General features: G+C 46.2%; 1 protein-coding gene and 1 pseudogene across 6 annotated transcripts in view; both read left to right on the plus strand.

Moving 5' to 3' along the window:
• g (adaptor-related protein complex 3, delta 1 subunit-like garnet) overlaps nucleotides 1–13,213 on the plus strand; it is a 316,686-nt gene that overhangs the window by 73,291 nt on the left and 230,182 nt on the right. For 5 of the 6 annotated variants that reach the window (XM_055075585.2, XM_050186104.3, XM_050186105.3 and 2 more), the window contains 3 exons: nucleotides 1,271–1,320; nucleotides 1,646–1,694; nucleotides 3,151–3,296. In XM_055075585.2, coding sequence (XP_054931560.1) covers nucleotides 1,271–1,320; nucleotides 1,646–1,694; nucleotides 3,151–3,296 — 245 coding nt within the window. The remainder of the gene's footprint in view (nucleotides 1–1,270; nucleotides 1,321–1,645; nucleotides 1,695–3,150; nucleotides 3,297–13,213) is intronic. The other variant, XM_050186107.3, reaches the window with a different exon arrangement.
• Nucleotides 3,305–7,686, plus strand: LOC140214078 (uncharacterized; annotated as a pseudogene).

A 13,213-nucleotide genomic window follows, 5' to 3' on the forward strand; every position in this document is an offset into this window, starting at 1 on the left:
TTTCAACTAGTAAGTGCAAGTAATTTCCCCTGTGTTGTCCTTGGTGTCTTTGTTTGTTGTCTTCTTACAATATGATTGTTAAAGATTGGGCCCCTCAATTAACCCGCTTTAGGTTCTGAAAGGCTAGATGGAGGCTCTAGCAGACCATGTGCATACAAATCTGTATAGACCTTGCAAGGTTTGTGCTCAGTGTTGTCCACTTGAGATGTCATGTGACCATCTGGAGCTCTGGTTGTGGGATGTTGTTTTGAGACCTTCTTTTTTCATGTACTTAATTACAAAGTGGCATTTGACCTCGCCCATCACTTTGGAACTGAAAAATCTGAGGATGTTTTGTTATAAAGCATTAGCATAAACATGTGCGTGAGACAGGCTGAATTCAGAAACGGAGATGAATTTTGAATTGATATTTGTGTACATAACTATCTGTGGGAATTGCAGCATAATATACATTGTCTGCATGTAATCATGAGCCCGATTCTCATCATCAAGGTTTCTGGGGAGAAAAAAGTTGGAGCAAAGCAAGCACACTAAAAGCTTGCCTTAATGTTCACTCACCGCCCAAGACGGCCTTTCTGCATGCATAGTTGAACTCCTCCACCTCAAGAGTACTCAGTATGTACATGTCTTAATCGGAAAAGCTGTCAGTAGAATGGTGTGTATTGCAAACACTTGCTTTTCTAGAACTATACTTGTTCTGGAGCACTTGTTTGACAGTGCTCTCATGTGGCTTTGTTTTTCATCCCCATATTGGTTTTTAAATTGGAATATTAAGTAGTGACTTGTTCAGGGCTGGTTCAGGGCTGGCCTTGGAAAGCTGCAATTACTTTTTTCTGATGAGAACAAACCTGGGGCAGTCCTGTAAAGTTGGTTACATGGGAAACGTTGTAGGAGGGGATCTGGTCTGCGTGCAGTGTTTGTCTTATGTGCTTGAAACAGTTGCGCTGTGTGTGTGTCTTGTCGAGTTTTGCTAATGGACTGCCCTTGCCTGTTCTCTCTGCTTTCTTTTGTGCAATCACCCCCTCTCATGGCTGCACCCATCACCGGACCACCCCTCTCGCTGCCTGCATCTCCCGTTCGGGTGCAATCACCATTTCGCACCTGCTGCCTTTTCTGGATCACTCTGACTGTCTTCTGTTGGTTGTGCTGGTTACTCCTGCTATCGCTTACTTCACTCTTACATCCTTGTTTTCTCTCATGTCTTCTTTCGTTCTTTTTTGTTGTTCCCAATTTTTTCTGCCCCTTTTTTATTCTTTTGCCACGCTTACAGTCTTGATTTCTATATCCTCAGGAATGCCAAACCACTCTGCCTCAATCCAGGTATGTTTGCAGAGTTTTTCACATTCTGGGACAAATATTTTGCTTTTGTGAACTGTTGTTTTGATATACACATAACCTTGTCTTTCTAATAAAGACCATTGGCTACTGCTAAACTTAATTTTAACTGCTATCTCTACGGTTGCTTGTCAATTGTATGTACAGACACCAGAAATTCATTTTTTTTTTTCTGTTATATATGATATATAACAGCTACCACTTTCTGAATACATAACAACTTAGGCAAGTTGCAGTTCCCATTTCTTTAAAACAAGGAGTGTCTTTCTGTATTGACTGAGTATTTACTGCTGCTGTTCATTATTTGCAGCTCTGCGTCCAGAAGCTCAGGATATTGATAGAAGACTCTGATCAGAACTGTAAGCTTGTGATAATCACCTCTTTCTCCTCATTAGATAATGTTATGGACCACCAAAATATTGGTACTATTGCAATGCTACTTGCTGATGCATAATGTCTACGCCACATTTTCCAGTGGTGGCACTTTAGGACACATGCTTGTATTATAATTGGTTTTGTATTGAACATGATAGGTATAGGCAGCAGGAGGAGTGAGAGGTTGCATATTGTCTTGGTGCACTTGACTTTACAAAGCACATTGTATTACTTGCCACAGTGGCTTGGTGGCTACGGTGCTCTACAACTGAACACAAGATCAAGAGTTCGATTCCTGGCCATCATGGCCGCATTCCAATGAAAGTTCCCATGTAGTGCATTTTGTGCATACGTTAAACACCTGGCAGTCAAAATTAATGCAGATCTCTTAAATGCGGCATATCTCATGGCTTCCGACTTACTTTGGTATGTTAAACACCCTCGCATGTTTTATCAGCTTGCGTCTCTAAGCCAACTTTAACAAGGCAGTGGCACCCACACATCTCTCACGAAAAGCGCATCAAATGAAAAGAGCCAGGGAGGCAGATGGGTACCTTACTTGCAGTGTTTTACTTGGAACTCACCTTTTAGAAAATTAACAAACAGCTTGGCTCTCCTGAGCTTTTAAGTGTGCTCAGGGCACCCACAAGGTTGGGGATTCACAACAGTATTTGCTTGGAAACATTCCAGATGGCTGTAGTATAAGCATTGCAGGGGTTAAACAGCAGTGAAATGAGCCTACGTGTGGGATGCAATGTGTGACCAACAAGCCAGTGCAGCTTGCAAGAGAGCTGCTTTTGCTCTCTGAATGGCAGTCACAAGGGCTCGTCATTCCATTGTGTGTCACTTTTACGGTCACACTTGTACTGTGTGGCCTGCCATTAAAAGCAGTTCTCGCATGATGGAGAAATGAGCTTCGAGCCTCGTGCAATGTCTCACCAAATTGACATAGCTTGAGCCGGCACTTTCAGCCAGAGTGTCAATAAAGGAGAGCCACGCATCAGAGTGACTGAGTGGCGTCATTGGATATTAAGGAAAGCGCAGAATCAAAAAGAGGCACTCTTTGCTTTTCCTCCTGGTCTCCCACTCTAGTCAATGAGAATCCGACAAGAACAACCAACATCCTCTCATGCTTGTGTCGCTACAGTGATGCTGATAATCTATAGAAAGTTTTTTGTTATGTCAAGGGCATCTTTATCTTTGGCTGTCATCAACACCACTTTGCAGAATGCAAATCCTGTCATGGCATCAACGCTCCACATTTATGATGACAGTTGGGTGCATATTTCTCGCATCAATGAATTTGCTGTGACTTTTGTACTGTGACTTTTGGTCGTGAGCACTTTGGCCTTGTGAACTTCAAGGACAAGCACGTTTCACAGTGTGTCCTTCATCCACAGCAGTACAAGCTCGCTTTCGTCTCTCTCTCTCTTGGTTCAGTGAAGTACCTGGGACTGTTGGCCATGTCCAAGATCCTGAAAACTCACCCCAGGAGTGTGCAAGCCCACAAGGACCTCGTGCTACAGTGTCTTGATGACAAGGACGAGTCAATCCGCCTCAGAGCTCTCGACTTACTTTATGGCATGGTGAGGGTTGGCATCTCAAGGGAAGAGCACAGTGTGTGTCTAGTATGGCAAGTGGGACAGTCAAGAAAACCAACGCTAAATTCTGTTCAACTCAGTAGTAATGATGAAATGCAGCACTGCCTGCACACAAGGACAAGAGGTAGTTGTAACAAAAGAAGGGTTGGTCGTGACAGCACACAAGTAACTGTTGGCAATGAAAACCATATACTGAAGGTTAATATACCATATACCATGAATGTTAATCTCATGCTTTTTTTTTCCAGTCGAAGAGTGTGCTTTGTGTTAGGATGATTCAGGTTAGGATGATGTCAGGATGCTGTCGTGTGCATCCAATGCAAGATTTATTTGCCCTTGCACCACCAAGTGCCACAGCAATGGAAAGAAACTGATTTTAGATGGGATTGGGCCAGTGTTGCTATTTTGATAGATTTCCCACTAAATCTAACATTGTTTTGTTTTGTAGGGGGCCTTGAAGCTTTTCTTTTATAGAGTCTTTTGCATTGGTGGAATGGCAACCGAGATCTACATGTATTTTATAATGTAGATCGTGCATTGAGATGATTGGTACAGTAAAAGCTCGTTAATTTGAGTTCTGCAGGGATGCTACGAAAATTTAAATTATACAGAATTTGAACTACTACCCGCTGTGGTTGCTTAGTGGCTATGGTGTTGGGCTGCTAAGCACGAGGTCGCAAGATCGAATCCTGGTGACGGCAGCCTCATTTCGATGGGGGTGAAATGCGAAAACACCTGTGTACTTAGATTTAAGTGCATGTTAAAGAAACCCAGGTGGTCTAAATTTCCGGAGTCCCCCACTATGGCGTGCCTCATAATCAGAAAGTTATTTTGGCACATAAAACCCCATAATTAAATTTTCCTTTAGAATTCAAACTAATGAAAGTCAAAGAAAAGAAATTGCTTGGTTAAGGTGCATATATAGGCTGACGTAGCACGAGCGCGTGCATGCACCCACTTTACGTCACATTGGCGAGATAAACAATGTTACAGCGAACTAGAAGGGACAGTGCAACATGCGGAGGCAGCGACGCATATGGGCACCTGACGCCCCTGGTGGCGAAAAGAGCAGCGGCACTGCAATCGCTCACTCTTGCACGCGGTGCCTGTTGCATGGCTCGAAAGCACTTAGGTGGTGTTTTGCCCATTTTCCCAGAATGTCTGCTGCTTTAAAGTCGTGAACATTTCAGCTCGCGTCAAAAGCGAGGAGGCCAGCAGCTGATTGTGTGTGACATTATTCGCTTGTGTAGTTCTTATTTTCCAGGGCCTCACTTAACGTGCTGTTTAAAGGTGTGCCAAGGAGAGAACAATCGTACAATGTAACTGGTTAATTTAAACTTACTTTCGTTGTTACAGGCATTAGTAATTGCCGAAGCAAAGCAAGCTGTGGAACTTTTGTAATGCAGGTCATTTGCTCTCGTGCCCATTGCCATAGCAATTAAGGGGGGACGCGGCCTTCTAAAACCGAAAAATTGCGAAAAAGTAGATTTGTGTAAAACCACATATTCGGGCAGTATGTCTTATAAACTACCATTTCTGTAAATATCAACGTCTAATTCATCACGAAACTATTTGAAATAAGATTAATAATGAGCCACGGCAGCCCTTGAGCGGCGAGTGAGCACTCAAAATACCTCTGCTTGGTGCAAACGCCATTTCTCCACCACTCTCCTGAGCACCACCATTTTGGTGGTGTTTTGTTTGTGCATTGTTCTGCTTTTTTTTTCCCTTCACCTGCGGCGGCGGTGGCAGTGCGGGAGAGGTGTAAATCGCTCATGATTAGAGTGCTTGTGAGAGCTTTTAAGTTTCACATGGCTGAGACGCAAAGCTGAGATTGTCGAAGCGTGCGCTCCTCAAGGACGCGGGGGAGCCCGCGACTCCCATTGTGTGCTGCGTACGATGATGTAGTGGTCTCCTGCATAATGCATCCTGTCGTTGTCTGCTTCGGCTCCTCCATCGCCGGCACCCTTTGTGTGTTCCGCTTGCCATTGGAACACCAGACACCCTTGCCCTATCCACCAGACACCGGACCCCTATCCTTGCAGCCGTTCGCATACTCTCCAAGTTTCTACCATCTTTACGAGACGATTTTCAACCGTCTTTATGAGACTGTTGTTGCGTTTAGCCTGCTGATTGTTATGCGGTCGGCCACGGTGCATCCAAAGAAACACGAGACAGGCTACACGCGTTCGGTGCAAGGAAGCGTTCTATGAAGCTCGCCCGCATGGCGAAGCTCGCCGCTCGCCTGCGCGCCGACGATGATCGCACTGATGCTTCCTGCGGGGCAGCTTCTGCTTCATCTATGCAAGAGCGTAGTTGCGTCGACGCTTCTAGCAATGTGACCCTTGCTCCACCGGCGCAAGAATTTGTCATGATGAGTGCGCCTGGTGTCTCGTGCTCATCGACAGCGGCTTCGACATCCTCTCTTTCATCTGCCTCGGACAGTGTGATCGCGTCGTCCACTGTGCACTTGAAAACATGTTTCCTGACGTGCGAGGAGAAAGAAGCGGCAGATAAAAAATGCGCTGCTGTGCAACGAGGACTTGGCGCTATGTCAGCGATGGAGCGAAAATTTCAAGCGATGGAGCGCGATCCTGAAGCTGCCACCGCTACAAGTGAAGGCGAAAAATTTCTCCTTGTGCAAATGGATGCTCTAGGTGACCTGTTATCTTGGAACCCATGCCAGCGTTGCTTCGCGGCTGGGATGAAGGTTCAAGAAGGCACCAAACTTGAGCTGCTATGCTTACATTGTGGAGTAGTTGCAAGCTCGTGGAGTTCTGCTCGTCAGGATGACTCAGTGGCTTTTGACGTGAATATAAGAGCCATTGTGGCAACAAAACAGATAGGAAAGGGTCAAACAGCTCTCAATGATTTTTGGGCAGAGATAAACGTGTCCCATCGTGGCCTGCATGATAAGACTTTTTGGAAGCACTTGAAGAAATTCAGGAAACCGCAAACACAGTGCATAGACAAGTTCTATGCAGAATATGCTTGTGCTGTGAAAACCACCTACAAGGAAATGGATCCATAGTTCACAGTAAACTTTGATGGAACATGGCACAAGCGTGGAAACACGTCCCATATTGGAGTTGGTGCAATACTTGAATATCATACGGGCCTTATCTTGGACGCCATTGTTTTATTGAACCAGTGCCTTGGTTGCCAAGTAGGACAAAAGCCTGGAAACCCAGGCTACGCAAGCCGGCAGGAGGATCATGTGTGCCAGAAAAACACTGACTCTAAGTCTGGGAGGATGGAGGTTGAGGCAGCTGTCATCCTTTTCTCACGTTCGGTACCAAAGCACAACCTCCGTTACACAATGCTCGTGTCTGACGGAGATAGTGCCTTCTTCTCTGCCCTTGTGCAAGAAAATGTTTATGGACTGGTCCCCATTTCAAAAGAGGAATGCCTGAACCACGTCCAGAAGAGGATAGGGACAGCACTGCGTAATCTTGTGCAGAAAAGTGACAAGGCTTTAGGAGGGAAGGGTAGATTGACAAAGGCCCTCATTGACATGTTGACCGACTATTATGGCTGGGCCCTACGGAACAATTCCAATGATGCGGCTGCAATGCAGCGTGCAGTGATGGCATCGTACCACCACGTGACATTGGCGGACGATGATCCTCACTTGTGCCTGGAGGGTGCAGACTTGTGGTGTCGTCATAACGCCAGCAAAAGTGATGGTGTGCCACCTCCGAAGCATTGGTACAATCTTCCAGGCTGTGTTTTAGAAGCACTGCTACCGGTTTATGAGCACCTCTCACAGGCTCCTCTTCTGTAACGCTGCCTGGGAGCAAAGACTCAGAATGCATCAGAATCATTTCACTCAGTGCTGTGGTCTCTGATGCCGAAAGACCAGCATGCGTTGCTGATTGCTGTGGAGACAACACTGCATGAGGCAGTTTTAAGATATAATGCTGGCTGCCACAGGGCCACCCAAGAGCTATGTTCATCAGTGGGTCTAACACCTGGCCACCTGGCCATTCAATGAACAGCCAAGAAAGATTCTCGGCGCTTGAAAAAGGCCAAGAAGCGATCGCAATAGAAGGTGGAAAGGCGGCAAAAAAGAGCAAGTGTTTAAGGACATCTCCAGTTACACTGCAAGGTCATTTTAGACCAATATATGTGCTCAAAACTTTCAAAGCTCATTTTCTCAAAATGACTTATTTGGCTGGTGCGGCTGCTTGTTCCAGCCATATCTCTGTAACCGCTCATCAGATTTCCAGAATTCTTTTGTATTGTGTATCTGAATAAATTTCTGAAGGCAAGACAAGCCCATTTTTTATATTTATTGTGTCTGTGATTTGTGATATTTATTCAAAACTTGAATAAAATCTTATTCACCAACACTAAATTCGGTGGTCTGCTAAAATTTTTCAGCGAGGAAACTTAAAAGAAAGGGCTCTCTTGCACTGAGGTATCCATCTGGGAATCATCATAGTGAATTTCACAGTTGCAGCACCTTTTGAAAATTCTCCACGCCTGGAATGAGAAAACCATGTGTACCATTCTGACATATTGCTGTAATTTGAGAACCAGTCAACATAACTGCATGGAATTTTGGAGTTCTACTAATGCTTTTTCTACGAGTCTATATTGAAAATTTCATGAAGATATCTCAATAAACAAAAAAGTTGGTGTCCGAGGGTCGCCTCCCCCCTTAATGCTGTCATTGGATTAGTGTGGAAAACTATTCCAGGTGTCATTCTTCAGCGCCCTACCGGTTCGTGTGTGTGTCTCCCCATACTCTGTGATGCCTGTATAGTGAGCATTTATTTACAGATTACACAGACTATGGAATTGTGCCCCATTTGGGAAGTGCTGTACCTATATTCCTAGTGACAAGAATTGTGTCCTGTGGATATCCCATATCGACATTCACTGCTAGGACATCACTATCCTAGGGATACTAGGGATGTGTCGATTTCGTCTTGTGAACATCCCTCCTGTGACCATATGGTTGCACTTTCTGTGCCCTGCGGACATCCGTTGCATGTCCGCGAGGGACATTATGTGGATATGCTGCGTACATTTTACGGACATATGCCAAGGCCTTTTGCAACGTGCTTGCCATAAGGCAGATTACGGTCGCAGCGCACGCTGTATTATAGATGCAACAGGCATAGCGCCCATGTATCAAGAACAGATACATTTCGTGCACACGTGTGCGAAAGTGCAGCATACTCCTTATTCTTCTAGGCCTTGCACCAAATGCAAGTGCCTTATTGAACTACCATATTTACTTGATTCTAACGTGCCCTTGATTGTAATGCGCACCTGTTTTCCATGACCAAAAGAAAAAAGAGAGCAATACCGTGCACCTCGTGCTTTCATATAGAAATACTATTTTCTCTCATTTGGAAAAAACAGATTTATTCCCAATACACTCAAGTTGCGATGAATAAAAACACAAATGGAAGCGCCATACCTTGCGGCCAAGATTTTCACTGCACCGGTACGAGTCATGTGGGGCAATAGGTATCGCTTGTCGTCGCTATCAGAGAACTCCTTATTGTTTTCAACAGACCAAAGCATTTCATCCTCGGTGTCGTCCATGGCATTCGAAATCCCACACTCTTTAAAGGCCTTGTTGACCATGGTAGATCGTGCACCATGCATCTTTCACCCATCCAGCAAATTCCTGCAGTGAGGCACGCTTTATTTTATTGGCGGGCATGAATTCGTGGCAGCCACTGACAAGCTATTCGATGTAGGGCGCCCGGATTCTATCTTTCACTGGCTTGTTCAAACAAACATTGTGCAGCTGGAGCTGCGATATCATGCCACCGGGTATCACGACAAGGTCGGTGTTGCATGCAGTCAGCTTGTCCTTGATGCTCTGGTCAAGGTGGCACCTGAACGCGTCAAGCACAAGCATCCCATGCAGACCCAAACTGTCGCCGGGTCTCTTCCGTCAAATGCTATCAGTTCAGTCAGTGACCAAGTCCGGCGTCATCCAACCTTTTTCATTTGCGCACAATCACGCCACTCGGAAACACGATTCCTTTCGGGAGCGTCTTCCGTCTAAAGATACAGGGGCAGCTTGTGCCCATTCGCAGTGCAACAAAGCATTGCAGTGACTAGTTTTTTTGTGGCCGGAAGACAAAACGTGCACTTGCTTTGCCCCCTTCTTTTCAATGGTTGTGGTGGCAGGCATGTCAAAGTAGAGCGGCGTCTGATCAACATTTCCAATCTGTCCGAAGTGGTAGCCGTTTCTATGGCTCAACTTCAAAACGTACCTCTGAAAACTGTGCAATTTCTCTTCTTATTTATTGGGCAATTTTAGGCATATCCTTGTCCACCTTCGAAGAGGAAAGCCTTTTCTTTTCATAAAATTTGACAGCCAGCACCTGCTCGCTTTGAAGTCACTCCGCCTTAGCCCTTTCTGTAGGGCTAACTACATCGCCCGTACTTTGACGAGATCGGTCGTCACAGGCCGCTGTGCCGCTCACTGCTCTTGCACGTATTCCGCAAGCAGCTCTTCTATGTCAGCAAAGCGGCCCTGCTTTGGTCCACTGAAACCCTTCCTTGTTGCTTTGCTGATGAAAATATTCTCCTTCTGTTTGCGCCAGTCCCGCACGCAAATTTTGGGAACTCCGAACGCCCGTGATGCAGCCCGATTTCCGTCCGTCTCTGGCACTGTTACGATCAGCCTGCAGGAGTACCGACCTGCAAAATTTTCCCGGCCTGCTGCGACGACTTACTTTATAAAGAGAACAATGCGCTTCCTTAGCAGCCCAACGGTGCCAGCATGTCTAGCCACGTTCCACGGACTGAGTATTGTTAGTTGATTCGCTGTCGCCTTCACGGTTTGCTTGGAACAAGAGAACTGGAAAAGGATGTTTTGCGGTGCTTTCTCACGGGCCCCAGAAGTCGTCACGGTCAATGGACAGACGTGGCAGCTACTGACTGCGGGGTCAGCTCTGGGATCAAGAGGCGCCTGCTTGGGTCAAGACCCCTTGTCTACGAGAACCCTCTCACCTCGGTGTGTTCAGTGAAACCAAAGTGCGGAAGTGAGTGGGTGAACCCTCCCCCTCAAAGACGGGTCGACTAGGATGACTTTGGACGCTCCCATTGGTTGAAGGTTGAACAGCAGTTTTCCCTCACCTAGGGATCTAGGGAGGACAAAGTGTTTTTAAGCAGCCGTTTACGGCTGCTTGGTGTGCTTTCTCTTTCAGTCATGCTAGACTGATGAAATGGAATGTTCTCCACCCTTCATGTAGATATTGTGCATCCCATATTCCTCGTTCTCCATATCCATCCCATATTCCATATTCCTCGTTCTCGATGAGAACAAGTCCCTCCCTTCAACAACATCCTTGGGTGGATTAGTCTGACGACGGCATGGGCCAGCTACCATTTATCCATTTATTTCAGGCCCCACCCCAATCCTTACAACTGGCTGGCAGCGGTGAGACGGACTTTGCGACATGGTGCTATGTCTGCGATGAGTGCTTGGTTCTTGCTTTGACTCTCTAGGCTTCATTTTGTGTTTGTTCAGTTTAAAACAGTAGGGAAGCTGGATTGTTGATTGTTAGCTAGGTTGTGTTTACCTAGATAGGTTTAGCGAGCAGGATTAGGGCAGTAAAGCAGCAATCATGGAGTTAAGGACACTGCTGAGAGACAAATTGTTGATTGTTGGTGAGGAACTCGGCCTAGAGGTACACAAGGAAATGCTAAAATGGGAATTATTGAAGCTGATTTCCGAACAGGCCAGTGAGGAGGACATTGAAATTGGGTTAGAACTTCTTAGGAAAAGAGAGAAACGGGACAGAGAGAGAGAACGGCACAGAGGAACGCGAGTTAAGAAAAATGCAACTTGACCTTGAAAGAAAATGTTTGGAGTTGTCTCAAGGAAGTGAAGGGGCTTTGGGATGATCCAAGTGAGGGAGAATCATACCGCATGGACGGCTGTTAAAGCCACTTGAGGTCGGGAACGACATAGGCTTGTTCCTCGGAAATTTTGAAAGGACTTGCGAGAAGATGAACTGCAGTCCGAGTACATGGCCACAGCAGTTGCTATCTATGTGGCCGTGTGAGGCTGTGGAAATAATCGCCAGGCTCAGTGCACAAGATGCAGATAAGGACAAAGATAAGGACAAAGAGAACGCTTTCCAAGGTTTGAAAACGCTATTGGTTTCTCGTCCTGTGCTTTGCGGGCCAGACTACACAAAGGAATTCATAGTTCAGTGCGACGCAAGCAACAGAGGTATTGGCGGGGTGCTTAGTCAGGTCGGCGACGATAATGAGGAACATCCTATCCTCTATGCCAGCTGTAAATGAACTGTAAGAGAGGAAGCCTATAGCGCTTCAGAGAAGGAATGTGCTTGTTTAGTTTGGGCAGCCCAGAAGTTGTCGTGTTACTTGTACGGAGCGAAGTTCATCTTCGAGACCGACCACTGTCCTCTGACGTGGCTCAATCAAATGTCACACAAAAATGGCCGTTTGCTCTGACGGAGCCTCACCCTCCAAGAGTACAACTTCTCCGTTAGATATAAGAAGGGAAAGTTGCATAGCAATGCAGATGGTTTGATCAAGGCAGATCAAACCATCTGCCTTGCTATGCAACTTTTCCTTTTTATTAGCGCTAATTAGTGCTCGTCTTGTCGTCTTCTCTGTCTGTGTCCCTGTTATTTGCGCTAGTCTTTTTATTAATGGTTAACAGATGGTTTGAGCAGGCTAATTTGAATTATGCGTTTAGGGATGCGGCCTAACTTGTGGGGTTGTTGTTGTTAATTTTGTTAAGCCAAGAAGATCCCCTCTCATTTAGCAGGACTCCCTCCATGTTTGCTCAATTTGTCAGCACGAAATTCCTTCCAAAAATGGCATAGCGAAATACAGCATTTTTTATTTCTGCACTTATGTTTTCTTTGAAGCCTAGTGGGTCTAAAGTGAAATCCAAGATACGGCATCTTGGCGCAGGGCTGTGTTGTGGGGTTCGCTTTGCAGTTACCTGTCCTTGTTGGATGTTTTGGGGCGGTGACATCATTACACAAATGGTCGCTGCGAGCCAAGGCATCGGCCCCTGGCCACCAGCCGTTCTCTTCCTGCCCAGCGGTTATCAGCACTGGTCAGTCGAGATTTTTTGGGCCATGGAGGAGCATTTACGATTGGCCTGCAGGAGTACCGACCTGCAAAATTTTCCCGGCCCGCTGCGACGACTCACTTTGTAAAGACAAAACTGTGCCTCCTCAACAGCCCAACGGCACTGGCATGTCTAGCCACGTTCGGTGGACCGAGTATTGTTAGTGAGTCGCTGTCGCCTTTATGGTTTTTTTGGAGCAAGAGAACTCCTGGAAAAGGACGTTTTGCAGTGCTTTCTCATGGGCCCCAGAAGTCGTCACAGTCAATGGACATACGCGGTGGCTACTGACTGCGGTGTCAACTCTGGGATCAAGATCATGCTTGGGTCATGACCCCTGTCTACGAGAACCCTCTCACCTCGGTGTGTTCAGTGAAGCCAAAGTGCAGAAGTGAGTGTGTGAAGCCTCCCCCTCAAAGGCGGGTTGACTACGATGACTTTGGACGCTCCCATTGGTCGAAGGTTGAACGGCAGTTTTTTCTCACCTAGGGATCTAGGGAGGACATAATTTTTTTAAGCAGCTGTTTACGGCTGCTTGGTGTGCTTTTTCTTTCAGTCATGCTAGACTGATGAAATGTAACGTTCTCCACTTGATGTAGATATTATAAATAAATCCCATATTTCTCGTTCTCGATGAGAGCAAGTACCTCCCTTCAACTTTGTCCTCAGCATGGATGAGTCGGACAACTGCATGGGCCAGCTACCATTTATTTCATGCCCGACCCCAACTCTTACAGTACATGATAACTTTCCTTTTAAATGCGGCATCATGGTGGACTCCACGTGTCTTCGCAGTCGGTGCTTCCATGCTGATTGA

Source organism: Dermacentor andersoni, chromosome 11 (assembly GCF_023375885.2).
Source record: "Dermacentor andersoni chromosome 11, qqDerAnde1_hic_scaffold, whole genome shotgun sequence".
NCBI classification, from domain to species: Eukaryota; Metazoa; Arthropoda; class Arachnida; order Ixodida; family Ixodidae; genus Dermacentor; species Dermacentor andersoni.